General features: G+C 42.7%; 1 protein-coding gene across 3 annotated transcripts in view; it reads right to left on the reverse strand.

Annotated features, from left to right (window-relative positions):
- dnajc6 (DnaJ (Hsp40) homolog, subfamily C, member 6) overlaps nucleotides 1-27633 on the reverse strand; it is a 93187-nt gene that overhangs the window by 56422 nt on the left and 9132 nt on the right. The window contains exons 1-3 of one of the 3 annotated variants that reach the window (XM_055642066.1): nucleotides 20315-22424; nucleotides 8871-9009; nucleotides 73-122 (exon numbers count right to left, since the gene is read on the reverse strand). In XM_055642066.1, coding sequence (XP_055498041.1) covers nucleotides 73-122; nucleotides 8871-9009; nucleotides 20315-20543 — 418 coding nt within the window. In that variant the 5' untranslated portion in view covers nucleotides 20544-22424. Of the gene's footprint in view, nucleotides 1-72; nucleotides 123-8870; nucleotides 9010-20314; nucleotides 22425-27633 lie in introns of those variants that run through there. The other 2 variants (XM_055642064.1, XM_055642067.1) reach the window with 2 other exon arrangements.

Below are 27633 nucleotides of genomic sequence, written 5' to 3' on the forward strand. Positions count from 1 at the left end.
AGGATACATGTTAAGAATTTGATCTGGATTAAATATTTAAAAACACAGAAATGAAAGGTAGATGCACTATACCTATTATCCTTGATGTGATGTATGAAATATTAAGTTCTCCCTTGGCATAACTATCAAAACAAAGAAAGAAATTATTTAGGAAGAGTTTAGAAATCTTCAGCAACATGAATGTAATTATTACAAATTTGGTACAAGAATGTGGAATACAGCAATGAGGAAAATACAACCAGTTTCAGGCATTTTAAGTCAACATCAATATAATCTGTTCTTCTAAACATTTCCCTCCGAGAGGCGACTTAAACAAATAGTAAAATAATCGAAATGCATAAGCCTACTTTAAAGGTAGACAAAAATGCTGGAGAAACTCAGTGGGTGAGGCAGCATCTATGGAGCGAAGGAAATAGGCAACATTTCAGGTAGAGACCCTTCTTCAGACTCTTAAGTATGAAGAAGGGTCTCGACCCAAAAAGCTGCCTTTTTCCTTCGCTCCATAGATGCTGCCTCACCCGCTGAGTTTCTCCAGCATTTTTGTCTACCTTCGATTTTCCAGCATCTGCAGTTCCTTCTTAAACATTTAGCCTACTTGAAGTGTCCTTTGTGGCTTTTATTGTTTTGGTATTTCTATTGTAATGAAACAGGGATGCAAAAATTGTAGACAAGTGTAACAACTATTGTCCAAATTAAAATAGAGATCAAACAGCAAAGTCGCTAATTTCTCTAAATATCGCTAATTGCAAAGAATGTTCTGACTGAAATAAATGTTTGTAACTTGCAGGATGTGAAAGTCAGGGTAGTAATTTAGGCTCTTATGCTTGAAGCAGGAGGGGTCTGGGACAGAACAAGTATGTTAAATCTACGAGGAACATGTTAACAAAGTATGGTACTTGAAACTAGCAGAGCCAGAATACTGAAGAAGAGATAGCGAGGACGAAGCCAGCATTGAACATTCAAAGGGCCATGTTGTTGAAGCAAGCAACATGTGACGAAATTCTGAACAATTATAACAAATACCATTGAAAGGGTAGTTCAGTTTGCAAAAAAACAAAGCAAACAATCATGATATGAAATGTCTCAATCTGCAGGAGAATGGGGCTTGTAATAACTAAAACAAAACTTGGAATGGATAATTTACAGACAGCTCTGAAAATTTGTAGATGGTGTGCAGGATCAAAGAATAGAGGGCATAGACAGCACAGGCAGTGAACAGGACGCTGCAGGAGGAACAGGAGTCTTGGCACTGATGTCCGAGGGCAAGCCAGAGTTTTGAGGAAACACCTGCAACCATTTTACTTTAGAGATTATGGCGCGGAAACAGGCCCTTTGGCCCGCGCCGATCAGCGATCACCACATACACGATCGCTACCCTACACACTACGGACAATTTAGAATTTTACCAAAGTCAATTAAGCTACAAACCTGTACGTCTTTGTAGTGTGGGAGGAAACCGAGCACTCGGAGAAAACCCATGCAGTCACATGGAGAAAGTGCCAACTCCATACGGATAATATCCGTAGTCAGGATTGAACCTGGGTCTCGAGCTGTAAGAATGTAGCTCCACTGCTACACTCCTGTATGCATCACTTCTTTGTGCTGCATGCAATCTAGTTAATAAATTAGTTGTGCTTATAAACAATACATCCGTATCCCAAGTGGTTTGCTGTGGTCATCAATAAGTCACGAGTTAGGTTAAATTACAAACAATTCTTACAGCCCCTCCTTCCAATGGACAAGATGCAACAACATAAAAACAAGCAATTTCTATAAAAAGCAAGCTGGGATTTCCCCATATAAAAGAGATCCTCAAGATATTCTCAAGTGATCTCTTGAAACCTTTTCTGGACACAAGCACAGCATCTGAAGGAATGCTTGGGGAAAAATCAACCTTAAGCACCTCGTGTCTAATTAAACATTCGTCCCCTTTGATTTGTCATTTTCACACCTTACACTTTCATAATTGTATCCCTTTCCCCTGACTCTCAGTCTGAAGAAGGGTTTCAACCTGAAACAGGACCCATTTCTTCTCTCCAGAGATGCTGCCTGACCTGCTGAGTTATTCCAGCATTTTGTGTCTATCTTCAGTGTAAACCAGCATCAGCAGCTCCTTCCCACATGACTATTTCAAAACCTGGCTTCAACCTGCCACAGATGTGTGAAAATTGATGCATTTTTGGCACTTTAAAACTTAGTCAGTCTGTATCTCTACAAGCACTGCCACTGACTGAAGTTTTCCCAACTGCTGAAACATTTTTTTAAAACAAGAGGCATCTTGGCAAAACTGCCAAAATCATTTCAAATGCACCATTGTTCTTCTCCACTGAAAACAGCGGAAATGAATGGTAAAGTTCACCCAGCTAAACCTCTCCAAAATTGCATTACCCTCTCAAGTCACCAGTCAAAATAATTTGCTAGGATACAGATATATTTTATACAATTTAAATGTTACTTTCCCTCCCCTCCTAAAAGTTTCACAATAATTGGTTGGGGGAAGATATTCATTCTAACAGCCACTGTAGAAAAATCAGGAAGAAATGCCTTGGCTGCTTTTTTCTTTCATGCACCCACTGCCAAGTTGCTTGGGCAGCGATCACAGTAACAAACATCCAAAGCTCAATGGCTTTGACTCATCGCAGAACCCAGTCTTCTCTTTCAAGCCATTAGGGCCAAAAGACTAGCTTTGTGTAATTCCTTTGCATGTGCCAGTTGATTTATTCATTTTGATCAATATTACAGTCGGAGTCATACAGCATGGAAACGGGTCCTTCAGACCAAATGTCCATGCCAACCAAGATGCCCCAACTACCCTAAACCCACCTGCCTTCATTTGGTCTGTATTCCTCTAACCCTTCCCTATGCATGTACCTGTTCAAATGTCTTAAATGTTGTTGTAGTATCTGCCCTAAATATCTCTCTGGCAGCTAGTTCCATAAAACCCACTACCCTCTGTGAAAATATTGCCCCTCAGGATTATATTAAATCTTCCCCCCCCTCTCACCTTAAATCTTGTTCTTGATTCCTTTATTCTGGGTAAACAACTGTGCATTCACCCTGTTAATCCCTGATGATTGTATACATCTCTGTAAGATCACCCATCAGCCTCCTGTGCTCCTAGGAATAAAGTTCTTGCCCTGCTCTGACAGCTCAGCCAGGAATCCTGGCAACATGCTCGTAAATCATCTCTCTCCTCCTTCCAGCATAACATCCTTACTGTAGTAGGGTGACCAAAACTGAACACATACTCCAAGTGCAGCCTCACCACTGTACCGTACAACTATAACAAAATATTTCAACTTCTATACTCCATACTGTGACTGGAGAGGGCCAATGTACAAAATGCTTTCTTGAATACCCTACTTACCTGCGATGTTACTTTCAGGTAGCGATGTCCCTGCATTCCTAGATCCCTCTGCTCTACAACATTCCCCATGGCCCTGTCATTCACTGCGAAGGTCCTGACCTGGTTTGACTTCCCAAAAAGCAACACCTTACTTGTCTGCATTAAACTCCATTAACCATTCCTCAACCCACTTCCAAGCTGATCAAGATCTGCTGTAAGTTTTAAGAGCCATCTTCACTCTATGATACCCACTTTTGTGTCACCTGCAAACATACAAATAATGCCTTGTGCATTCTCATCAAAATCACTAGTAGAAACCACAAACAGCAATGGGCCCCAGCCTCAATCCCTGGAGCACACCACTAATCACAAGCCTCCAGACCATAAAACAACTTTCCACTATCCCCCTCGACGTCTTTCAATGTAGCCAATTTATCCAGTTGACCAGCTCTCCCAGGATTCCATGCAATCCAACCTTCCAGGGCAGCCTACAATGCCAAACGTTATTAATTAATAAATGCCTTGCTGAAGTCCACAGAGGCAACATCTATGGTTTTGTCCTTGTCAAACTTTTTGAAAACCTTTCCATTTTCTTATATAAAATGTCCATACCAGAAAATTAGTTCCTTAAAGAGATCACACTCAATAAGATGAGATCTACTAGCCACCTAAAAAGCCTAAAAGTCAAATAAAACAGAAAATTCTGCCAATGGCGAGTAAGTCAGGAAGCGTTAGAAAGAGTTAATGTTACAGGTCAATCCCCTTTCATCATAATTACAGAAGTCAGAAAGCAAACATGTTTTAAGTTGCAGAGGAAGGAGAGGGAAGGAGAGAGCAAAGGGAAGGTTTGTGATGGAAGGGGAAAATCATGACAGACCATCACAAAAGTTATTGGTGCTGGCAGAGACTGGGATGGCTGAGTATTTCAGGTTATCTACTATTATTAGAGATTCTATTTTTAAATATAGTTCAATTAAACACAGTCATCCCTGTTTCTGGAATGTTGGAAGAATAGATTACAAGTAATATTGGTGTGGAATGGAATTGTTCTGTGAGCTGCTATAGACTTAATGGTCCAAATGTCCTCCTGTCATGAGAAAATATGGAAATTAAAGTGAATGGAAATTCAGACGCAACATGAGGGGTGGCACGGTGGTACAGTGGTAGTGTTGCTGCCTTACAACACCAGAGATCCGGGTTCAACCCTGACTAAGGATTCTGTCTGTACAAAGTTTGTACCTTCTCCCTGTGACTGCATGGGTTTTCTCTGGGTGTTCCAGTTTCCTCCCACACTCCAAAGGCAGACAAGTTTGCAGGTTAATTGGTTTTGGTAAAATTGTAAATTGCCTCTAGTGTGTAAGATAGCCTAAGGTAAGGGGTAATCGCTGGTAAGCGTGGACTCACTGAGCCGTGCCTGCTTTTTCGCTGCATCTCTAAAGACCAAGTCAAGTCATTCTGGAAGTTTACCTGCAAAGCATTTCTACTATTAATTTCAAATAAAGGTCACTGCTCCTTCAGATTGACACAGCCTATTCTTTACACCATAAATAAGAGATATGATGTCAGTGCAAGCCGAGGCCAAGTTATCTGATCATCATTCTCTGCAAAAGAAACAAGACCGATTTACTTTCCTAGGGTTCCATTAACCTTCAAAGTACATCTTTAAAGACCAAAATTGGCTTTGTTTTTTTTTTTAAATAAAGATAGCAATTTTTGAAAAGTCAATTAAATTTAATTCTTAAAATCCTTTGTGAAATTAAAACAAAAATGCTGCAACTAGAGGTTTAGGAGAGAAAAGAAAATCAATAGGAACAAGACAACAATTGAAGTGATTCCCACATTCCACAGGGCAAGAAGCTGAACCTGAAAAGTTCCCAGAACCTGGATTACATTTGTAGAATGCGTAGAAAGGAACTCCAGATGCTGGTCTATACCAAAGATAGACACAATGTCAGCGGGTCAGGCAGCATCACGGAAGAAAAAAAAGATGAGTGACATTTCGGGTCAGGATCGTTCTTCAGACTGGAAGTAGAAGGGAGGCAACTGGAAGTAAGAAAAGGCCAGAACAAATCAAGGCCAGCAACAGATGACCAAGGAAGGGTAGAGCCCATAATGGCCCGTTGTTGGCTGGGGAAGAGGTGATAACGAAGGGACACAAGGATGCGAAAAGTGGAACTAGTAGGACGACTCGGGTGGAAGGGGGTTACAAGTATTACTTGAAATGCGAAATCAACGTTCATACCGCTGGATTATAAACTGTCCAAGCAAAATACAAGGTGCTGTTCCTCCACTCTGACGGTGATCCCAGGAATGAGTGGGTTAACATATGATGAGCGTTTGACAACACTGGGCTTGTACTCGCTGGTGTTTCGAAGGATGAGGGGTGACCTCATTGAAACTTATCGAATAGTGAAAGGTTTGGATGTGGAGAGGAGGTTTCCACTCATGAGAGTCTACAACTAGAGGTCAAAGCCTCAGAATTAAAGGATGTTCCTTTAAAAAGGAGATGGAGGAATTTATTTAGTCAGAGTGTGGTGAAACTGTGGAATTATTTGTCACAGACGGCTGAGGAGGCCAAGTCTATGGATATTTTTAAGGCAGAGATAGGTTCTTGATTAGTATGGGGTTATGAGGAGAAGGCAGGAGAATGGGGTTAAGAGGAAGGGATAGAACAGCCATGATTGAATGGCAGAGTAGGCTTGATGGTCCAAATGGCCTAATTCTGCTCCTATCATTTATGACTTTATAAGGCAGCCCACAACAGAAAGGTCAGTATGCAAACAGGAAGGGGATTTAAAATGTTTGGCTTGTGGGATTTCAGATCACGTAGGCCAAGGCAGACTGAGTGCAAGTGTTCAGTGAAATGATTGACAAGTCTACACTTGGTCTCGCCAATATATAGGAGCCCACACCGAGAACAATGTGATACAGTAGATGAGGTTGGAGGAGGTGCATGTGAACCTCTGCCTCACCTGAAAGAACTATTGCGGTCCCTGGATGGAATCGAGGGAGGAGGCACAACGACAGGTGTTGCATCTCCTACGGTTGCAGGGGAAAGTTACAGGGAAGGGACGTAGTTTGGGTGGGAAGGCATAAGTGAACCAGGGAGTTGCGGAGGGAAGGGTCTATGCAGAAAGCAGAAAGGGGTGCAGATGGGAAGATGTAACTTGTGATGGGATCCCGTTGACGGTGTTGAACGTGTTGAAGAATGATGTGCTGTATGAGATAGCTGACAGGGTGGAAGGCGAGGACTAGAGGGACTCTGTCCCTGTTGCAACTGGGGGAGGAGGAAGAGAAGGGGGAGCAAGAGCGAAACAATGGGATACAGAGGGCACATGCGAGGGCCTCATCTGTGATAGACGAGGGAAATCCCTGTTCCCTAAAGAATGAAGAAATCTTGGATCTTAGATATCCTGGAACACCTGATCTTGGGAGCAGATGCGACAGAGAAATTGGGAGTAGGGGATAGAGTCTTTGCAGGAGGCAGGGTGGGAAGAAGTGTAGTACAGATAGCTGTGGGAGTAATTAAGTTTGTAATAGATATCAGTCAACGATCTACCTCCTGTGATGGAGACAGTGAGATCACGAGGGGGTCTGAGATGGTCCAGGTGAATTTGAGTGCATGGTGAAAGTCAGTAGAAAAGCTAATAAAGTCATTTATTTTTATGTCAAGTTAATAAAGGCACATGTAGAAACTAAGATGCTGGTTAATAGACAAACAGACACAGTGCTGGAGTAACTCGGCAGATCAGGCAGCATCTCTGGAGAACGTGGATATATGATGTTTCAGGTCGAGACCCTTCTCATATTTCCAGATTAGTAATCAAAACTGTTGAATCCTAGCCCAATGTAACTTGACGAGGACAGTGATACCCCTGGAAGTTCACCAGAATCCAGGATAGATATATTGTACAGCAATTCATTCAGTTGCCCACTTTCCTTTTCTATGCAGTAAAAAAAATCAACTGTTTGTATATTCATTTTCAATGTAGCTCAGTGTTCTTATAAAGCAATTAAAAAGACTGACTCGCTTGAAATGCATTCTATCAAGATTAAAGATGGGAAAATGAAAGCCACACTAACTAATTGGTCAATTAGAAACAAATATACAAACATTTGTACATCTCAATCATTTCGCATTTTAAGAACACAAGAAAAAGGAGCAGTCGAAGGCCATCCGGTTGTTCAAGCATGCCTTTGCATTCATTAAGATCATAGCCAAAGTTCTACCAGGGTGCAATTTTTGCAGAACATTACCCCAGCACTGTGTCCTTTTTTAGATTACATTTGGTTCTCTGTCATGTGAATGGCACTTCTTTTGTGCGATATTTAAACGTGGTACGCTGGTACAGCACTTAGGATGACTGGGTTGGGGCCTCCAGCAATCTAGACTCGACCTGAACCTCACGTATATTTGTATGGTGTGTAGATTTTGCATATTGTCCCTGTGACTGTTTGGCTTTCTTCAGGTGCTCCGCTTCTTGCCACTTCCTTTAAATTACCCCTGATATAGATGGGAAGCACAGGGCATTGATGGGAATGCAAAAGAGAGAAGAATGTGAGGGAATAAGACTGATGGGAGCTAGCATTGTCTGGATGACCTGCCCAACACCTCCACTCAGTCCGTACGAACCAACCTGATCTCCCAGTTGCCCAGCATTTTAACTCCCCCTCCCATCCTGAATCTAACTTTTCTGTCCTGGGCTTCCTCCATTGCCAGAGTGAAGTCCAGCGCAAATTGGAGGAACAACACCTCATATTTCGCTTTGGTAGTTTACACCACAGTGGAATGAACATCGACTTCTCTAATTTCAGGTAGTCCTTGCTTTCTCCCTCCTTCCCCTCCCCCTTCCCCACATTGCCTACTGTCTCCACTTCTTCCTTTCCTTTATTTTACCCCCCCCCCCCCCCCCCCCCCCAGTCTGAAGAAGTGTCTCGACCCGAAACGTCGCCTACTCCTTTTCTCCATAGATGCTGCCTCACCAGCTGAGTGTCTGCAGCATTTTTCATTTACTGTCAAATAAGAGTGGTGTGTTTTTGAGTGCTTTTTGGATATTTAGTCAAGAACACAAAATGAACTCAACCCACATCTTCTGTCAGGAGCACATTCCACATCCTACAATGGACAGAACACTTCCCTTGCATCATGCAGACATTTCCAGCATTTATGCACTCATTTCATTCGGCTTAGTATATTTGGTTGTACATTAAAGGGAAGGAGATCATATGCATAACGACATTTTAAATTATGTCAATATAAATAATTGTGCACATACAAAATTTAGATGTGATACTCACAGAAATTACATAACAAACTGGTCACTCATGTTCTCTCAAAAAATACCCGATTTTGCATATTTTCCCTGCAAATACCTTTTGGCATATCTTAGGTTACATTCACACAGGTTATCAATACTTGCATTTTAACTCATTTGCTGTGCAACAGATAGGCAAACATCAATCCCAGAAACTTAGCATGGCATTTGTGATGCATGTCTTCCCCAGTACTTCTCCGAATGCTTACCTGGCTACAGACTGCATAACCTTTGAAGAGGTGTCTTTCAGGTTGTCCTTTAAATTGCTGAAGAGACGTCCAGCTCCACCTTTCACCATATCGAGCAGGCCTCCCCCAAAAATGGGTTCCATATCTGGAGCAGAGGTACCTGCAAATCACCAAATGGACCATAATGTATCTTTTGGAATTCTCCACCTCATAGAGCAATAGAGGTTCGTTCCATTGAAGCCTCCACACTTTAACACAATCAAAAGTTACTTCAATTCTGTGTACCCAAATCTGTATTGTTAATTAAATAGCCACGCCTTTCAGATCAAATAGCTCCTGAAAGAAACTTGGCTTCTGTTGCTGGATACTTCTCTCCAACCATGTACCGGCAAGTTGGACAACTCCTGGCAGTTTGCCCTTTTTAATGCTAAATTAAGCCAGAATTCCATATAATAAATGGTCACTTAATTCTATATTTATTGCTGCTATCTAAATCATAGTTGTTTTATTGTGATAACATGGGCATAATATTTTTGTTTACAACATTCCAGAATAAGGCAATAACATTAGCTTGTGAACTGGAACAAAACATGGCTGATGCAATACAACACTGGCAACTGTGAAGTATTGTGTTTTGGTTGGAAGAATGAGGGGGAAAAAGAGAATTCAGAGACAATTCTGAAGGTGGTGCAGAAAAAGGCAGGCGTGCGGCTCTTTGTAAACAAATCTTCGGAAGTGGGAGGCTAAGTTTTACAGGCTCCTTGGCTTTATTATCAAAGCAACATGGTTCAAAAGGATAAAAGCAACACTAAATTCTTATGATATTGGTCAAGCTTCAGCATGAAAATGGCTTTCAGTTCCAGGCAAAAGGGCACAAAATGCTGTAGCAACTCAGCAGGTCAGGCAGCATCTCCAGAGAACATGAATAGGCAACATTTAGGATCGAAACTCTTCAGACTATCTGAAGAAGGGTCTTGACCGGAAACATCACCAGTCTGAAGAAGGGTCTTGGCCTATCACAGTGGCACTGTGGTATAGCTGCTGCCCCAAGCACCAGAGATCCAGGTTCAATCCTGATCTTGGACACTGTCTGTGGCGTTTGCTCATTCTCCCTGCGAACACGTGGGTTTCTTCTGGTTGCTCCAGTTCCTTGCCACATCCCAAAGATGTGTGGGTTTGTTGGATAAATGACTTCTGTAAATTTTCCATTGTGTGCACAGTGGATAAGAAAGTGGGCAACATAGAACTAGTGTGAATGGGTGATTGATGGTTGGCATGAACTCAGTTAGCCAAAGGCCTGTTTCCATGCTGTATCTCTAAACTAAACTATCATTGCTTATCCATGATCTCCAGACATGTTGCCCGACCTGCTGAGTTACTCCAGCACTGTGTGTCCTTTTGTGTATCAACCAGCGTCTGCAGTTCTTTGTTTCTTCAGTTCCAGGCAGCATACTTTGGAAGGACATCAAGATTTCACAGAGGATTACATGTTCTCTCCACCAAAAAGTGGGTTGTAAGAATTTTGGTGGGGAAGGAATCAATGGTAAAGATATTTGAACAAAGTCTCACAAAACCTTTAATCGAGTTTAAATTCAAGGCTGCCATTACTCTCAGGAGCAAAAAGGCAGGTTACAAGACACAGATCTATTACTGGCCAAATAATAATCCTTAAAACAGTTAGCTGTTGTGATCAAGAATGTGCTAATAAATAAAGATGATAGAAACACACCCAACAAAACACAGATTGATGAATATTTGGAGAAAAAAAATTATAAGGCTGGTGGGATGGGGAGGAGAGATAGAAATATCTATGAATCTTCTCGTTCTATCAAGGAGTCAGCAATGGTCTCAATACGTTTAATGACTTTTGTACAATATTCTGTCCTAATTTTGTATCATTTTCTTGGTGGATTTAAGCATCAAAGACAGCTATACTTCACTGTAACTATCAACACAATATTTATAACTAAACAAAATGCTTGCAATTGAATTGATCACTATTGAAGGAATCAAATTGGAGAGAATATAAATTCATGATACAGATATCCGACACTTCTGGATATCAACTACAGATGGGCCACCATGTAGCGGTAGTTACCAGGTAAAGCCGCTGAAGAAAAGAGATTGTGGGATGCAGGGAGCAAATTTATGAAAATCAATGTTTGGTTAAGAGCAGAAATAATTCCTTCAGAAGTTCGTATTCTGAATTCTGAATACATTATTAGAATTCTGGCCTACTGGTATGCCCACCAGACTGTGCAAATAAAATGGAGCAATAGGGTCTCAGCCCCATTTGGGGTTAGCAATGGTGTTAGACAAGGGGGAATCTTGTCCCCAGTCCTTTTTAATCTATATATTGATGATCTGTCTAAACAATTGAAAGCCTGTAACACTGGGTGCGTGATTGGTAATATTTTAGTGAACCATATTATGTATGCAGATGATCTTGTGGTCTTTAGTCCATCTAGCGCTGGTCTCCAGCAGCTCCTTACTATATGTTCTGTGTATGGTGTGGAACATGACATTAAATATAATGCTAGTAAGAGTGCTGTTATGATCTGTAGAACCAAAGAGGATAAATGTCTAAAATATCCTGATTTTAAATTGTCTGACAACAATCTTAGTATCTGTAATAAGATAAAATATCTAGGGCATATTATTACAGAACAAATGACAGATGATGAGGATATTTATAGGCAACGACGCATTATGTATGTACAGGCGAATATCCTCTTGCGTAAATTTGGTGCTTGTGCAGATGTGGTGAAGATGTCGCTATTTAGAGCATACTGCACATCACTCTACACTGCGCACCTGTGGTCAAACTATTTAAAGACGAGAATGCAGAGACTAAAGGTGGCAATATAGCGATGCCATGGGAACACTGCTAAGGCAACCTAGATGGTGTAGTGCCAGTAATATGTTTGTGGCTGCAGGAGTCAGTACTTTAGAAGCTATCCTAAGACACCACATGTATAAATTCATTTGCAGGATAAATGACTCTAAAAATGTGCTTATTGTGGCCTTGTCAAACACAAGGGTTAGCACTACATGCTTCGAATCCCAGTTGTGGAGACACTGGTATCGTTGTCTCGTTGTAGGACATTGATCATCTTTTAATCTGGATTTTTAACTTAAGTATTGTGTTTAAAAAATATATAAATTATTATGTTTTTATAAGTGATACACCAAGATTTTATATGTATTTATGATATTTGATATGCAATGCATTTTTAATGTAATGTTGCCCCTTGTCTGGACCTTGAGTCTGTAATAGAGTTTATTATTATAGGGTGATTTCACTAAAGGTCACTGGAGCGTAGATCCGCACCCACGTGACCAAAATTCTCAAGTGGAGGACACTCGAGGGTTCGGTACATGTTAGTGGATGGGAAAAAACGCATTTTCCCACCCGTTAAAAACATAGAAAACGGCGAGGTTGTGAGCTGCAATTTTCTGTGCCAGTCGGGGTGACCGTGAGGCACAGCTACCTAGATTTACAGGGGGAAAAAAAAGATAGCAAGTAAGGTAAATTCAAGAGGGAACTGAAGGTGTAAATCCGGCGGAAATGAACAGCCGACATTTGCCGTGGATATTTACAGGTCCAAAATATCGGGAATTATCGCGTTTGCTCGCTGAATTTATCAAAAGTAAGTTAATAATGCCTTACTTTTGATGAAATTCAGCGAGCAAACGCGATAATTCCCGATATTTTGGATCTTAAAATCACCACGGCAATTGTCAGCTGTTCACTTCCGCTGTGTTTCCACCTTCAGTTCCCTCTTGTAATTACCTTACTTTCTATCTTTTTTTTTGCCTGAAAATTTAGGTCGCTGTGCTTCACGGTCACCCCGACTAGCACAGAAAATTTCAGCTCAAAAATCGGCCGTTTTCCATGTTTTTAACGGGTGGGAAAGTGCGTGTTTCCCCATTCACTTACATGTACCAAACTGAGAGATGTCCTCCAGTTAAACTTTTCGGTCACGTGAGGGGGGATCTACGCTCATTTGACCTTTGGTGAAATCACCCTATTATTCAGCATTTCCTGGGGCCAAATATAACTTGCTTTCTCTCCAATTTGGTGGGGTCAAAGATAGCAGACATCGGCCAATGCACACCTGCGTATTCTGCCACTGGTGGGGCAGGAGGTACTTGATAGGTTGAGTGGACAGGTAGTTTGGAAAGCGATACATCTTTAAGCATTCCTCCCACTGCTGGGGCCTGTATGTCCTCATGAAGTTTGATTGTGTTGGGGGCACTACTTGAACAGGGGTCATTGTTGTCAGCAAGCCTTCCTTTGTTTCCCCCCAAAGATGCTGTCTGGCCCACTAAGTTACTCCAGCACTTTGTGTCTACTTCTTTTCGTATCAGTTTGTCTGGTAAAAATCAGTTTAGGAAAGTGATACTTTCCGTGCAGATACCATGGCTGAACAGCCAAAAACTCAAGCATACGCTCCCAAAAACTCAGACTGAGGATAGAGTGCGGTGATTGAAGGAGGGAGACGTGCCAAAACACTCTTGGCACAGACCTGCGCCTCATCCATAACCAGGATCAATCCCGGCTCTACGGCGCAGTCCTGTCCCCACCCGAGTGCCCCCCCCCCCCCCCCCCCCCCCCCCACGGGTGGCCAGAGATATCGGGATTCAGACGGGAGCGGTGCCCCCAGGCCCACAGCCAGCGCAGAGAAGCAGCTCAAAACCCAGCTCAGCTCTGCCTGTCCTGCCAGGTTAACCTACAGCCCTGCTTGGGCTTGCGGGAAATATGGCCCAAGTTTACAGCCAGCGCGGAGAAGCAGTGCTTGTGTCCCGTCAGGGCTGTAGGTTAACCTGGCGAGACAGGCAGAGTTGAGCTACATTTAGCGCTGGATTGAGCCTCCGAAGCCTCGTGCGCGAGTGTGCGCATGCATGCACGGCCGCCAAGAAATTGTGTGTCCCCGTCCCCCAGCCACTCCATATTTTGATAGCGATTTCCATGCCTGGTGTCACATATATCCCGTTCCTCATATCAGCGTCATCCTTGTCTGACAGCAGAACGCAAGCATGTCCACGTCACACTTGTCATGACAGTCACCAACGATGGGACGAAACAACTATTCCTTTCTGTTACCTCGAACAACATGGCTTTAAAACAACGTCAAAAATGTTGCTGTGACAAAAGCATTTCTAATCAACTACCCAACAGAAGAGGATAATTTTCTACCCAACATTTGTTCTTCTGCAGTAAAGATCTATTCTCCGAAACTATGTTGCAGACAATAACAAAAAATATTGCAAGTTTGTAGCATAATTCATACTGTCAAAATTAGTAAGACTCAAGGCATAAACACATAACCCTACAACACAAGGGCACAAAAGCCGGTGATACATTTCAATTCTGTCAACGACATTTTCAAATTCGAACACAGGGTCATTTAATCAGGTTGACGGTTGCATATTTAGATGATGCCTGCACAGGACATGGCAGAAACCAAGTCAATGTTAATATGTTTTTGCTCATTACTGGAGAAGGCATTTGGGTTGGTCTCATCTGCAACATTCAAGGTAACTTTATTTGGCTGCAAATATTGAGTGGCAAGAACTCAATTTTGTAGTAAGCTGACAATTGTACTTTCAAACCAAGTTTACAGGAACCTTTGCTGCATCTTCAGGGTGATGGCCCAATGTCTGCAGATATTGCCCTTGCCATGCATGCAAGGTAACTACATTTTGACTTTAAAGGAAACTTTCTTTTTTTTTTTTTTTAAATTCTGAGAAAGATTACTTCTGACTAGGGAAATGGAGTGTGGGTGGGAACCCAGAGTGTGGCCGGCTGCAGGGTCAGAGGCTGGAGGTGAAATGGAGCACAACCAGCTGTGCTAAACAGAGAGGAGGTTATAAATGTTGGAGAGGGGTTCAAAGGAAGTGTGGAAGGTCATCACGGAGTTGGAAGTGGGGAGGACTTAGGGATAAGGATTGAAGGACAACACATCAGTTGTGACACAGACTGTGAGAAGTAACATCACATTAGTTGTGATTCAGACAAAATTAATGTTTGCATCATGTGCTAATTTGAAATAAATATACCAACAATCCGTAAACTACTAGAATCACGAGTGGCATAATAGTTTAAAAAAAAGGCAGCATCGCCTGAACCATTTTGTGTTGGGACCCTTCTTCCTCACCCATCCTTTTTCCCCAGGTATGTTCTTTTAGTGATATTGTTATCTTGTATACCAGCCAGAATATGGCAGCAGGATTTCAGAATTTCATTATTAATATCATGAAAGATGTTGTGCAAAAGCAATTTCTTTTAGATGGCAATCACAGATCTCGATTCTTGACAAAGATTTGGTGGCTCAGATGCACTCCGTATTTTGTTATAATGCTTTAGGCTTCCATTTTGCATGACCTGAAAACTACAATACAAATCTCTAACTGCTGACTACAGGCTACATGGGATCATTGTCACTAACGTTTCATGAACGGAGACAACAGCATTTAAAGCCAAATAGTGATGCAAGTTCTTCCATTAAAAGTTGAACCTAAACTGCCAATAAATTGCCTTGTTAATTGCCTTGTTAAAAGTAGAAGTTCCTTAGCTAAATTGACAAAATGCTGGAGCAACTCAGGTTAGAAAGTTGGAAAGGAAACTGGGAGAGAGAGGCAGGACAAAATGTGGCAGGTAGTAAGTAAGTGGACACGGACAAGGCGGGATTTGATAGGCAGATGGATGGAACAAAGGCAAGATTAAAGCAGGTGCAAAACAGAAGGATTGAAGAGTTGCCATTGCCTTCACTCTGGCAATGGAAGCGGCCCTGGCCAGAAAGGTCAGTACAAGAATGGGAGGGGAACTTAAAATGTTTAGTGATCGAGGCGGCCTTGGCAGAGCGGCCGAGCGCAAGTGTTCGGCAAAACGTCTGTGAATACCCATTACCTGCCAAGCTCCGTCCTGCCTCTCCTCTCTCCCAGCTTTCATACCCGCCCACCAACAGTCTAAAGAAGGGTCCCGATCCAAAACGTCACATCCCCTTTTTTCCCCAGAGATACAGCCTGGCCCACTGAGTTACTCCAACACTGTGTCCTTTTCTGTAAACCAACATTTGCAGTTCCTTGCTTCTGCTTTCTGAAGTTCTTCAGCTCTTCTATCATTAAAAATCCTGCCGCCAACAAAGAAAGCCCTGCTCGTGCCTCACAGTCCCATTTTATCTGGATGCTGAATAATGTGAAGATGGCTGTGTAATTTGCTACTGACAGTACTGCTTCCAGCCAAATACTGATCTCAACCAGTATAATAACACTTTACCAGTTTCATTGCATCCTACTCAATAAGCACTGACAGAACAAATTCATCAAACCTTTCAGGCTCTCAGTAGAAAAATAAAATTCCACTGTAGAAGCCGATTACAATCTTCCAAAGTAGAAAGGCACAGATCACCTGGAAAGTTGGGTAGACAATACGTGCAGGAGTAGGCCACTCGGCCCATCAAGCCAGCAATGCCATTCATAGAAACATAGACATAGCAACAGAGAAAATAGTAGGCCATTCAGCCCTTCGAGCCGGCACCACCATTCAATATGATCATGGTTGATCAGCCATGTGATTCAATGTGATCATGGCTGATCATCCCCAATCAGTACCCCGTTCCTGCCCTCCCCATGTCCCCTGACTCCTCTATCTTCAAGAGCCCGATCTAGCTCTCTTGAAAGTATTCAGAGAACCGGCTTCCACTGCCCTACGAGGCAGAGAATCCCACAGACTCACAACTCTCTCTGTGAAAAAGTGTTTCCTCATTTCTGTTCAAAATGGCTTACCCCTTATTCTTAAACTGTGGCTCCCGATTCTGGACATCCCCCAACATCGGGAATACGTTTCCTGCCTCTAGTGTGTCCAAACCCTTAATAATCTTATACGTTTCAATAAGGTCACCTCTCATCCTTCTAAATTCCAGAGTATACAAGCCCAACCACTCTTCTCTCAGCACATGACAGTCCCGCCATCCCAGGAATTAACCTTGTGAACTTACGCGTCCTTCCTCAAATTTGGAGACCAAAGCTGCACACAATACTCCAGGTGTGGTCTCACTATGGTCCTGCACAACTGCAGAAGGACCGCTTTGCTCCTATACTCAACTCCTCTTGTTATAAAGGCCAACATGCTATTCGCTGTCTTCACTGCCTGCTCTACCTGCATGCTTACTTTCATAGACTGATGAACAAGGACCCCCAGATCCCGTTGTACTTCCTCTTTTCCCAAGTTGACATAATTTAGATAATAATCTTCTTTCCTGTTTTTGCTACCAAAGTGGATAACCTCACATTCATCCACATTAAACTACATCTGCCCACTCACCCAATCTGTTCAAGTCGCCCAGCATTCTCATAGCATCCTCCTCAGTTCACACTGCCACCTAGCTTTGTATCATCTGCAAATTTGCTAATTTTACTTGTAATTGCTTCATCTAAATCATTAATATAAATGGTAAATAGCTGTGGTCCCAGCACCAAGCCTTGCAGTACCCCACTGGTCACTGCCTGCCATTCTGAAAGGAACCTGTTAATCCCTACTCTTTGTTTCCTGTCTGCCAACCAATTTTCTATCCATGTCAGCACTCTACCCCAATACCATGTGCCCTAATTTTTCCCACTAATCCCCTATGTGGGACGTTATCAAAGATGGTGCAACGTAATGCACTGGAAGTAAAATTCTAGGACGCAAAATGATGTTAATGTACAGAACTACCTTGAGGTGCAAATTTATTTATTTATAATACCCTAAAAGTGTCAACATAGGTGGGTAGGATAGCAAAAAAGGCATCTCATATTCTCAATACCTCAGCCACGAAGGCATGTAGAGTTGGGACATTATATTGTACATGCACAAAACATTGCTTAGACTGCACTTAGAATATGGTGTACATTCCTAGTTGTCTATTGCACAAATGTGGTACAGGTAGTAACAGAGCGTGCAAAGGAGATTCACCAGGATTTTGCCTGGAATCGAGGGCTAACATTGTAGGGAGATATTCAATGCATTAGCTTTATTCTCACTGGAAAGTAAGAGGCATGGGGTGACTTTATGGAGGTATATAAATTATGAGAGGCATAGTTAGGTTAAATATCAGAATCTTTTCCCAGGGCAAGGAATCTAGAACAAGAGGGCACAAGTTCAAGGTGAGAGTGGAGGAATTAAAAATAATAATAATGGATACCACAATTAATTGAATATTAATTTATTTTCACCTATTCATTATAGGTGAGTGGTAAGAGCAGTATATTGCCTATTCCCATCTGCCTTTACATTTTTTTTTTAAATAGCCACATTCTTGAACTGCTACTTCTATCCTGTGAAGTTAGTTCTACATCATTATTGGGTAGTGGATATCAGATTTTAAACCTAGTGACAATATAGTCACCGATGTGAGCAACGTGGGAGGAAAGCTACTATTAATGCCCCCACACACCTGTACCCTATTCCTTGGTGGCAAATGTTGTGGGTTTAAGTACTGCCAGTCTGTCTAGACAGGAAACTGTGATGTGCCCTGCAGATGGTGCACTCTTCCTCCATTGTGCTTCAGCAGTGATGGATAGGAATATTTAGTTTGGCGGGTGCAGTTCCAATTAAATGATCTGCTGCATTCTGGATGGCGTGAAGCCTGTGAAGTATTGTAGGAGCCATGGTCATACCGGAAAATTAAATAGTGGATGTTCATAAGTTGTGAAAAGGTACTACATTAATGCAACAACATGCTGTCTATTGTCCCATTGTCTAACATGCTGCAGTAACTCATTAACTGGTCTGAAGGGTCCCAACCCAAAGCGTCACCTATCCATGTACTCTACCAGAGATGCCGCCTGACATTGATTTACTCCAGCATTTTTTTTGTAAAACAGCACCTCTGGAGCTCCATGTCTCTTCTCTGCATAAATGCTATTTTCTTATTTGAAGATGCGTTGATCCCATGTGTTTAATGGCTGATCTTTAAACGTTGGAATAAACTACCATATTAATAGAATCACAGAATGGAAACAGCCCATTGAGCCCACATCAACCAGGAAGCTCTCGATTACACTAATCCCTCCCTGCATTCTCATCAACTCCCCTCCAGATTCTACCACTAACCTGCAGACTAGGGGGCATGCTATCAATCTGCACACTAATGTAATGCAGAAATAAATAGACCACCTATGAAGGAACTTATGCAATCATGGAGAGAAAGTACAAATTCAACAGACAGGCCAACAGATCAGTAGCGAGACTGGCTCATTAGAGCCGAGGCAGCAGTTCCATTAGTTGTGCCGGTAGAGCCAAATCGAGTATAGAACGTAAACAAGTTTAACCAACTGCACTTGGCAGTCATCATTTTACTTAAGTTTAGGGCTACTAATTAACAAATTAAAAAAGCAGAAACTGAAAGATGCTGAGATTAGCGAAAAAAATATTCACACAAGTTTTAAAGCAGAATGGGCAGTGTTCATTTCAACAGTGAGGATCTGCAGACAGCAACACTACACATTACTGGTCTAGAAATACAGGAAAGAAAGCATACAGCACAATGCACCTTAAAAGCCCAAGTACAATTATGGCTTTGAACACAATGAATCGGTGTCAGACGAAAAACCCAATAAATCAGCCAAATTAGAAATAATCAAACTAATTTATGCCTGTAAATGTATTACTGGACAATAGCAGTGGAAGGTCAAAGAATCTGCAAAATTCCCAGCAGCTAATGCGTAATTTTATCCACGCTGCAAGCAAAGTGGTCCAAAATATCATTCAAGCAATCCCGTGCATTGATTTCGCTCTCTTAATTCCTTTTATGACACCAACGCACAAATCATTCAATGATTATTAGCTCATTAACACGAAATTGCACTGTTTAAAAAAATTCAACGCAAGAGCGCGTAAACATAAAGAAAGCTCAATATATAGACAAGGGAAAAAAGGTTGTAAAGTGTGAATGTTAAGGTGAACACAACGTGTAACAGAAGGACGCCATACTGCTAACTATCCAGAATGCAATTGCCAATGCATTGCAGTGCCCCTCCTCCAACGTATTCTGTAAGAATTGTGATTAAATTCGCCACTTCCAAACTACATAATTTACATACTATTTATTGCACCAGTTTCTTTCCCTACGACTTGAAAAATAAATAATGCACTAATGCAGTGGAAACAATGGAAAGGACACAAATACAAAATTATCTAAAATACAATGTCTGATTATCCAACAGTATTATAAACAAAAAAAATGGAAATATTAAATAATATTGGAAATATCATTCGAGATATCAACGATTAACGGGTAGCACAATACCACAGGAAGACATTGTAACGCTGCAAGAACCAGGAAAGCACAGACGACAGCATACATTTAACAAATGCACATGCAACAGAATAACTAAATTTGCATGCGTGGGGGTTAATATAATGAGTTGAACTCGTGCTACTGAATGGCACATGACGTGCGAGAGTGAGGAGCATTTACCTGACCTGTCCATGGTGCTGTAGCGGGCTGGTTGCGGGATTGAGCCGCTTGCTGCTGTTGCTGCCGCTGCCGCTGCCGGCTCTGGGGCTGGGGCGGGGGCCGGTGCTGGGATCACCGCATCGCCGGCTGGTGGCCGACTCTCCAAATCCCCGGAACCGGTATCCACCAAATGCAACGATTCGTAGCCATCATAATTGGTCTTCTTGCGATAGTTTCCAAGCAGGCTCATGGGGCGTTCAGACTAAAGTCGCCAATAGATAAAGGCTCATTCACAAACAAAGGGTGGAGAGCAAGTCATGACCTTGTGCTATGAACTCACTCACTCACTCCCTCCAAGAGGCAATTCGAGGTGGGCAATGATCAGTCCTGTTTCCTGGAAAGGGGCGGAAATGGGAACAAGGCGAAACTCCGCCAGCCTCGGTGACAAAGTTGCAAGACAAACTGCCTCCCTCCCGTTGCTTTAACAGGTCCTTCTCCGGGCTTCCGTCTGGCTCCTCGCCCGTCGCCTGATGAAAACGGTCATGTCCAGCCAACAGTTGCCTGCAGCTTGCCTGCAAACCTGTCTGCCTTTGAAAGCAGCCGTGCTGCAAGCAAATGCCATCACTTCATGGTAAGGTGTTGTAACTGGTGTGAGGATATGTTTCAATGCGGACCTGTCAAGACTTTTTTTCCCCCTCTCCATTGTCATGATTCTTAGCCAAATGTTGCATTGAAGGTATTGTCTGCGTCGGTGGAATTAATTCAACTCTCCAGAGCCACATCCTTGATCATGGGGAGCTAATTAGGAGGCTATTGTAGCCCAGATCTGTTTTAATTCATTATGTATGTATACACATCCAGTTTTTGCAGAAGTCACTGGTAAACAGCCACTCGCCAGCGAATGAGAGAAATCCCACTACAATAATAAGGGATGTATCCGATCTAATTATACAGACCGATAATCCTTGGGTGACAATTGATTTTGAAATAAAATAGTTCATTTTTGTGAGTTTATTGCAATTTTAACAATATTTCTGTTTTGAATTTTTCCTTTTTTTAAAAATTCAGTAATCTCATTGGCATACAAATACGTTTTCTGACCAACATACATCAAACCATGGAACAATCAGACAAGCAAAGACTACTATTGGAAAATTGTATATGTGGATACATATGGATGTATATGTAAGATACATATACTATGGATATGTGGCACCAGATCCATATGCAGCCTCAACCTGAACACACCACAGTATGGCCCATTGTGTCGAATCATCTCCACACAGCCTCTGATAAAATAAATACTTGTAAACCCATAAGGGCAATAAAACTGCTTTACAAATATAAGAGAGACACAAGGATCTGTAAAATGCTGGAGTAACTCAGCAGGACAAACAACGTATCATGTGCCTCACCCACTGAATTACCCCAGCACTTTGTGTTCCAATAGAAATATAAGACGTTTGTTGCTAATGCAATGGTTTCTTTGGTGCTTTGCACAAGTGAGAAACTTGCCATTCAATGAAAATTCAACATCCTGTCCAATCCACCAGAAGAAAGGCTTGATGATATAGTACTGTTTTCCGCTTACTATACACATATTTCCAGTGGGGCTTGTATTGAGCTTGGAAGCTTGAAGGAGCATGCCAACAGTAGGGCTTTATGCTGTGCTCATCTCCACTTTCAACAGGTAGATTGGCTGAACATTTATCAACCCATCTTGTATATCAAAGGCAAATGGCAGGCCTTCTCTGATGTTATCATAGATTTAGAGGAATTGGTAGCTTCAATCCCATTGTGGAGATGATGCCAATAAAGTACAAAGGTGTCTTGACCCTGAACTTTTGCCTGCACCTGAGCTTCGCTTCCTCATCATGATAATAGGACGGTTTATTCAGTGAAATATGAATCAAGAATGATTAGGCAGAAAACAAAAATAACATAACAATGTTTAAGACAGGAAGTACAGAGAATCCAAGGAATTATAGGCAGGTGAGTTTCATGTTAGTGGAAGGGAAGCTATTGGAGATAATTCTTCAGGATAGCATTTACTCCCACTTGGAAGAGAATGGGTTAATTGGAGACAGGTAGCATAGCTTTGTACATGACAGGTGCTGTCTTAGAAACATGATCATGTTTTTTGAGGTTGTGACGAAGGTGAATCTGTGGATTTTTTTGCCACAGAAGGTTGTGGAGACCAAGTTAGTGGATATATTTAAGGCAGATATAGATAGATTATTAATTAGTACAGATGTCAGAGGTTATGGGGAGAAGGCAGGATAATGGGGTTAGGAGGGAGATAGATCAGCCATGATTGAATGGCAGTGTAGACTTGATGGGACACATGGCCTAATTCTGCTCATGTCACATGATCTTATGATTGATGAAGGTAGAGAGGTAGAAATGTTATCTACAAGGATTTTAGTAAGGCATTTGTTAAAGTTCCCTGGTTTACAAATAGAAGACAGAGGGTTGTAATGGAAGAACAATATTCAGGCTGGAGGTCTGTAAGCAATGGTGCTCCGTAGGGATCTGTGCTGGAACCTCGGTTGTTTGTGATATATATAAATGATATACAAAAACATAAATGGGTTGGTTAGTAAGCTTGCAGATGACACCAAGATTGCTGGGGTCACAGTCTCTGAGGAAGGCTGTCAAAGTATACAGTGAGACATAGATCATCTACAGCAATGGGCATATAAATGGCACATGGAGTTTAATCCGAGCAAGTGTGAGGTTTTGCACTTTGGGAGGTTGAATGTAAGGGGAATATATAATTAATGGCAAGACCCTTAACAGCATTAATATACAGGGGAATCTTGAGATCCAAGTCCATAACTCTCTGAAAGTGAGTAGATAGATTAGCACAGAAGGCATATCGTATGTTTGACTTAATTGGTCAGGGCATTGAGTAAAAGAGTCAAGAAGTTGTAATGCAGCTTTGGTTAGGGCCACATTTGAAGTATGGTGTAGAGTTGGTCACCTAATTACAGGAAGAATGTGGAGACTTTAGAAAATGTGCAGAGGCCTTTTACCAGAATCAAGGGTGGATTCAGTATTAGCTACAGGGAGAGGTTGAACAGACTTGGATAGTTTTCTGTGGAATACTGGAGGTTGAGGGAAGTCCAGATAGAAGTACATAAAGTTATGAAAGACATAGACAGGGTAGATGGTCAGAACCTATTTTCGCTGGATGTAAATATCAAATACTAGAGAGCATAGCTTTAAGGTAAGAGCCGCAGAGTTTAAAGAAGATGTGCAGGACATTTTTTTATACAGAGAGTGATAAGTGCCTGGGACTCACTGTGGGGGTGGTGGTGGAAGCAAATACGATAGTAGCATTTGAGACTTTTGGATAGGCACCTGGATATGCAAAGAATGGAGAGATATGTATAATGTAAATAGTCAGTTTTGGCATCATGTTTGGCACAAACATTGTGGCCAAAGGGTCTGTTCCTTGTGCTCCACATATTTTTCAGTATTTTAAGGTATACAATATAGCACACAAATTGCCTGAGTTCTTGTACTTGTAATTAAGAAGGAACTGCAGATGCTGGAAAATCAAAGGTACACAAAAATGCTGGAGAAACTCAGCGGGTGCAGCAGCATCTATGGAGCGAAGGAAATAGGCGGAGGAGATACAGGTGAACCTCTGTCGCACCTGGAACGACTGCTTGGGTCTTTGAATGGAGTCGATAGGAGATGCAGGTGAACCTCTGTCGCACCTGGAACGACTGCTTGGGTCCTTGAATGGAGTCGCTCCATAGATGCTGCTGCACCCGCTGAGTTTCTCCAGCATTTTTGTGTACGTTCTTATACTTGTAGAAACATAGAAACATAGAAATTAGGTGCAGGAGTAGGCCATTCAGCCCTTCGAGCCTGCACCGCCATTCAATATGATCATGGCTGATCATCCAACTCAGTATCCCGTACCTACCTTCTCTCCATACCCTCTGATCCCTTTACAAGATACAAGATACAAGATACATTTAATTGTCATTTGGACCCCTTGAGGTCCAAACGAAATGCCGTTTCTGCAGCCATACATTACAAACACATAGACCCAGGACACAACATAATTTACATAAACATCCATCACATCGCTGTGATGGAAGGCCTAATAAACTTATCTCTCCACTGCACCCTCCCCCCCCCCCCCGATGTCAGAGTCAAAGTCAAAGCCCCCGGCTGGCGATGGCGATTGTCCCGCGGCCATTAAAGCCACGCCGGGTGGTGCGAGGTCGCACACCGGGTCTTGCTGTTAGAGCCCCCGGCGTGCGCTCGCAGAGTCCCGCGGCCATTCCAAGCCGCGCGGGGCAGTGATGTTAGGCCCCGCTCCAGGAGCTCTTCAACCCCGCAACTCGGGCGGGGGAAGTCGCCGTTGCGAGAGCCCTGAAAAGCGGTCTCCCTCCAGGGACCCGCGGGCTCCCGGTGTCGCCGTCCACAGACCTGCCGTTGGAGCCTCCGACTCTCCAGTAGCAGCAGCAGCAGCAGCAGCGCTCCTCCACCGCTCCACCCGCTCTGGACTCGGCCAGCCCCGCGACGGTGAGGTGAGTCGTAGCACCAGAGTCCCCGGCTTCTTCTTGTTGGAGGCCGCTCCTCGTTGCGGCCCCAACGACAACGGAAACCCGACGAGAAAAAAGGTCGGGTCTCCAGTGCAGGGAGAGATTTTTAAAAAAGTTCCCCCCCCCCCCCCCCCCACCCCCCCCCCCCCCCCCCCCACACACACACACCCAACAAAAAAATAACAAAAACTACATTTAAACACAGACAGAAAAATAATAAAACGCGGACAGACTGCAGAGGCCGCTGCTGACCAGAGTCGCGCCGCCCACCGGATTTTAGCCACAAGGGCCACATCTAACTCCCTCTTAAATATAGCCAATGAACTGGCGTCAACTACCCTCTGTGGCAGAGAGTTCCAGAGATTCACCACTGTGTGAAAAACGTTTTTCTCATCTCGGTTTTTAAGGATTTCCCCCGTATCCTTAAGCTGTGACCCCTTGTCCTGGACTTCCCCAACATCGGGAACAATCTTCCTGCATCTAGCCTGTCCAACCCCTTAAGAATTTTGTAAGTTTCTATAAGATCCCCTCTCAATCTCCTAAATTCTAGAGAGTATAAACCCAAGTCTATCCAGTCTTTCTTCATAACACAGTTCTGACATCCCAGGAATCAGTCTGGTGAACCTTCTCTGCACTCCCTCTATGGCAATAATGTCCTTCCTCAGATTTGGAGACCAAAACTGTACGCAATACTCCAGGTGTGCTCTCACCAAGACCCTGTACAACTGCACTAGAACCTCCCTGCTCCTATACTCAAATTCTTTTGCTATGAAAGCTAACATACCATTCGCTTTCTTCACTGCCTGCTGCACCTGCATGCCTACTTTCAATGACTAGTGTACCATGACACCCAGGTCTCACTGCATCTCCCCTTTTCCTAATCGGCCACCATTTAGATAATAGTCTGCTTTCCTGTTTTTGCCACCAAAATGGATAACCTCACATTTATCCACATTATACTGCATCTGCCAAACATTTGCCCACTCACCCAGCCTATCCAAGTCACCTTGCAGTCTCCTAGCATCCTCCTCACATATGTGTTATACACATTTCTCCTATATGTGGTAACAAAAGACAAATATTCTCTGGTGTTTGCTTTCACATATTCTGTTCCATGCCATCTGACAATGTGGGTAGGTACATGTGGTGTGAAAGATAACGCCTAAGAAATTACTGGCATCTTTCATTGCAATTTTAGAAATAGCTTGGCAGCAACTATTTTGTGGGCAGTTGATTTTGCATGACAAGCATATTAGTTTCATTATATTTACAAATTTATATACAAATACAATAATGAAATGAAAATCGAAAGAAATATTGTTCTTGTCCATGAACAAGTAAATGTTCCTGTATGCAGTACATAGCTGTGGGGACCAGGTTTAGCAAAAGAGCCCTCTAACTCTTGGGGTAACAATTACAAGTGATAAGCCTTTTTACAAGAATGACAAAACAAGAAAACTTTTTTTTTTTGTGTTTTCTACTCTTCCTTCGCCTTTGGGCCAATGGGGAAAATGTATTTTCACATGAGTTAAAGGCCTATTGTGAGCTGTGAACACGTAACCTAAGCATTTCTTTATTCTCTACGGGTGCTGCCTGTACAGAGTTTGTACCTTCTCCCCATGACCACGTGGGTTTTCTCCATGATCTTCGGTTTCCTCCCACACTCGAAAGACATACAGGTTTGTAGGTTAATTGGCTTGGTATAAGTGTAAATTGGCCCTAATATGTGTAGGATAGTGTTAATGTGCGGGGATTGCTGGTCGGCGGGGACTCAGTGGGCAGATAGTCCTGTTTCCAGGGGCGGAAAAGCCGGGGGGGGGGGCCAGAGGGGACACGTCCCCCCCATGTTTTGAGAGGTGGGTAACACCCCCACCAGGTTAACCTGCCTGGACTTGCGGGAAATATGGCCAGCGCGGAGAAGCAGCGCTGGTACCCCGTCAGTCCAGACTGGGCTGTAGTTAACCCGGTGAGAGGCAGTTGAGCTGCATGTAGCGCTGGATTGACCTTCCGAAGCCTCGCGCGCGTGTGTGAGTGTGCGCATGCGCGCGCCCACCAAAAAAATGTGTCCCCCGTCCCCCCCACGTTTTGATAGTGAGTTCCGCTCTTGACTGTTTCCGCACTGTATTTCTAAACTAAACTAAACTTTCCATCAGGGAGTCGAGGACATGCCCAGTCTCACCTGCCGGGCAAGTCTTCATGGTCTCCATTTTATAACTCCTATGTTCTTTTGTCTACATTCTTTTATCTATGTTCTTACTCTCTAATTGTTCCCATTCACTAATTGACCAGATCATCTTGTTTACAGACTATCACTGCAGTCACACTGTTTTTACTGTCTTAGAGACATCCTACCTCCCCAGTCTCTATGGACCTTAACAAGCTTCTTTTGTCTCCTTCCCAGTTCTGAAGAAGTGTCTTTGATCTGAAACATGAATTCTGGTTTACTTTCCTCAGGTACAGCCTGATATGCTGAGTATTTCCAGCATTTTCTGTGTTAATTTTAGATTTCTAGCATCTGCAGTTTTGTTTTTATTTTCACACAATCAATGACATCTTTAAATGAAGCTCCTATGTATCCTTGCAGATGGACATGAAGTATTCAGTGACACTATTTGATGATTGAACGGTCTTTCAGCCAAAGTGGCCAATAATTAATAAAGTCCTCCCAATATTCACTGTCTTGATTCAAAGAAAGCAGAGGATGTAAAGTACTAGCTGCATCCAGAAACAAACAAGCAGGAAGAGGCCAGATAGCCCCCAAAACCTATTCTACTA

The sequence above is a fragment of the Leucoraja erinacea genome, chromosome 10 (assembly GCF_028641065.1).
Source record: "Leucoraja erinacea ecotype New England chromosome 10, Leri_hhj_1, whole genome shotgun sequence".
Lineage (NCBI taxonomy): Eukaryota > Metazoa > Chordata > Chondrichthyes > Rajiformes > Rajidae > Leucoraja > Leucoraja erinaceus.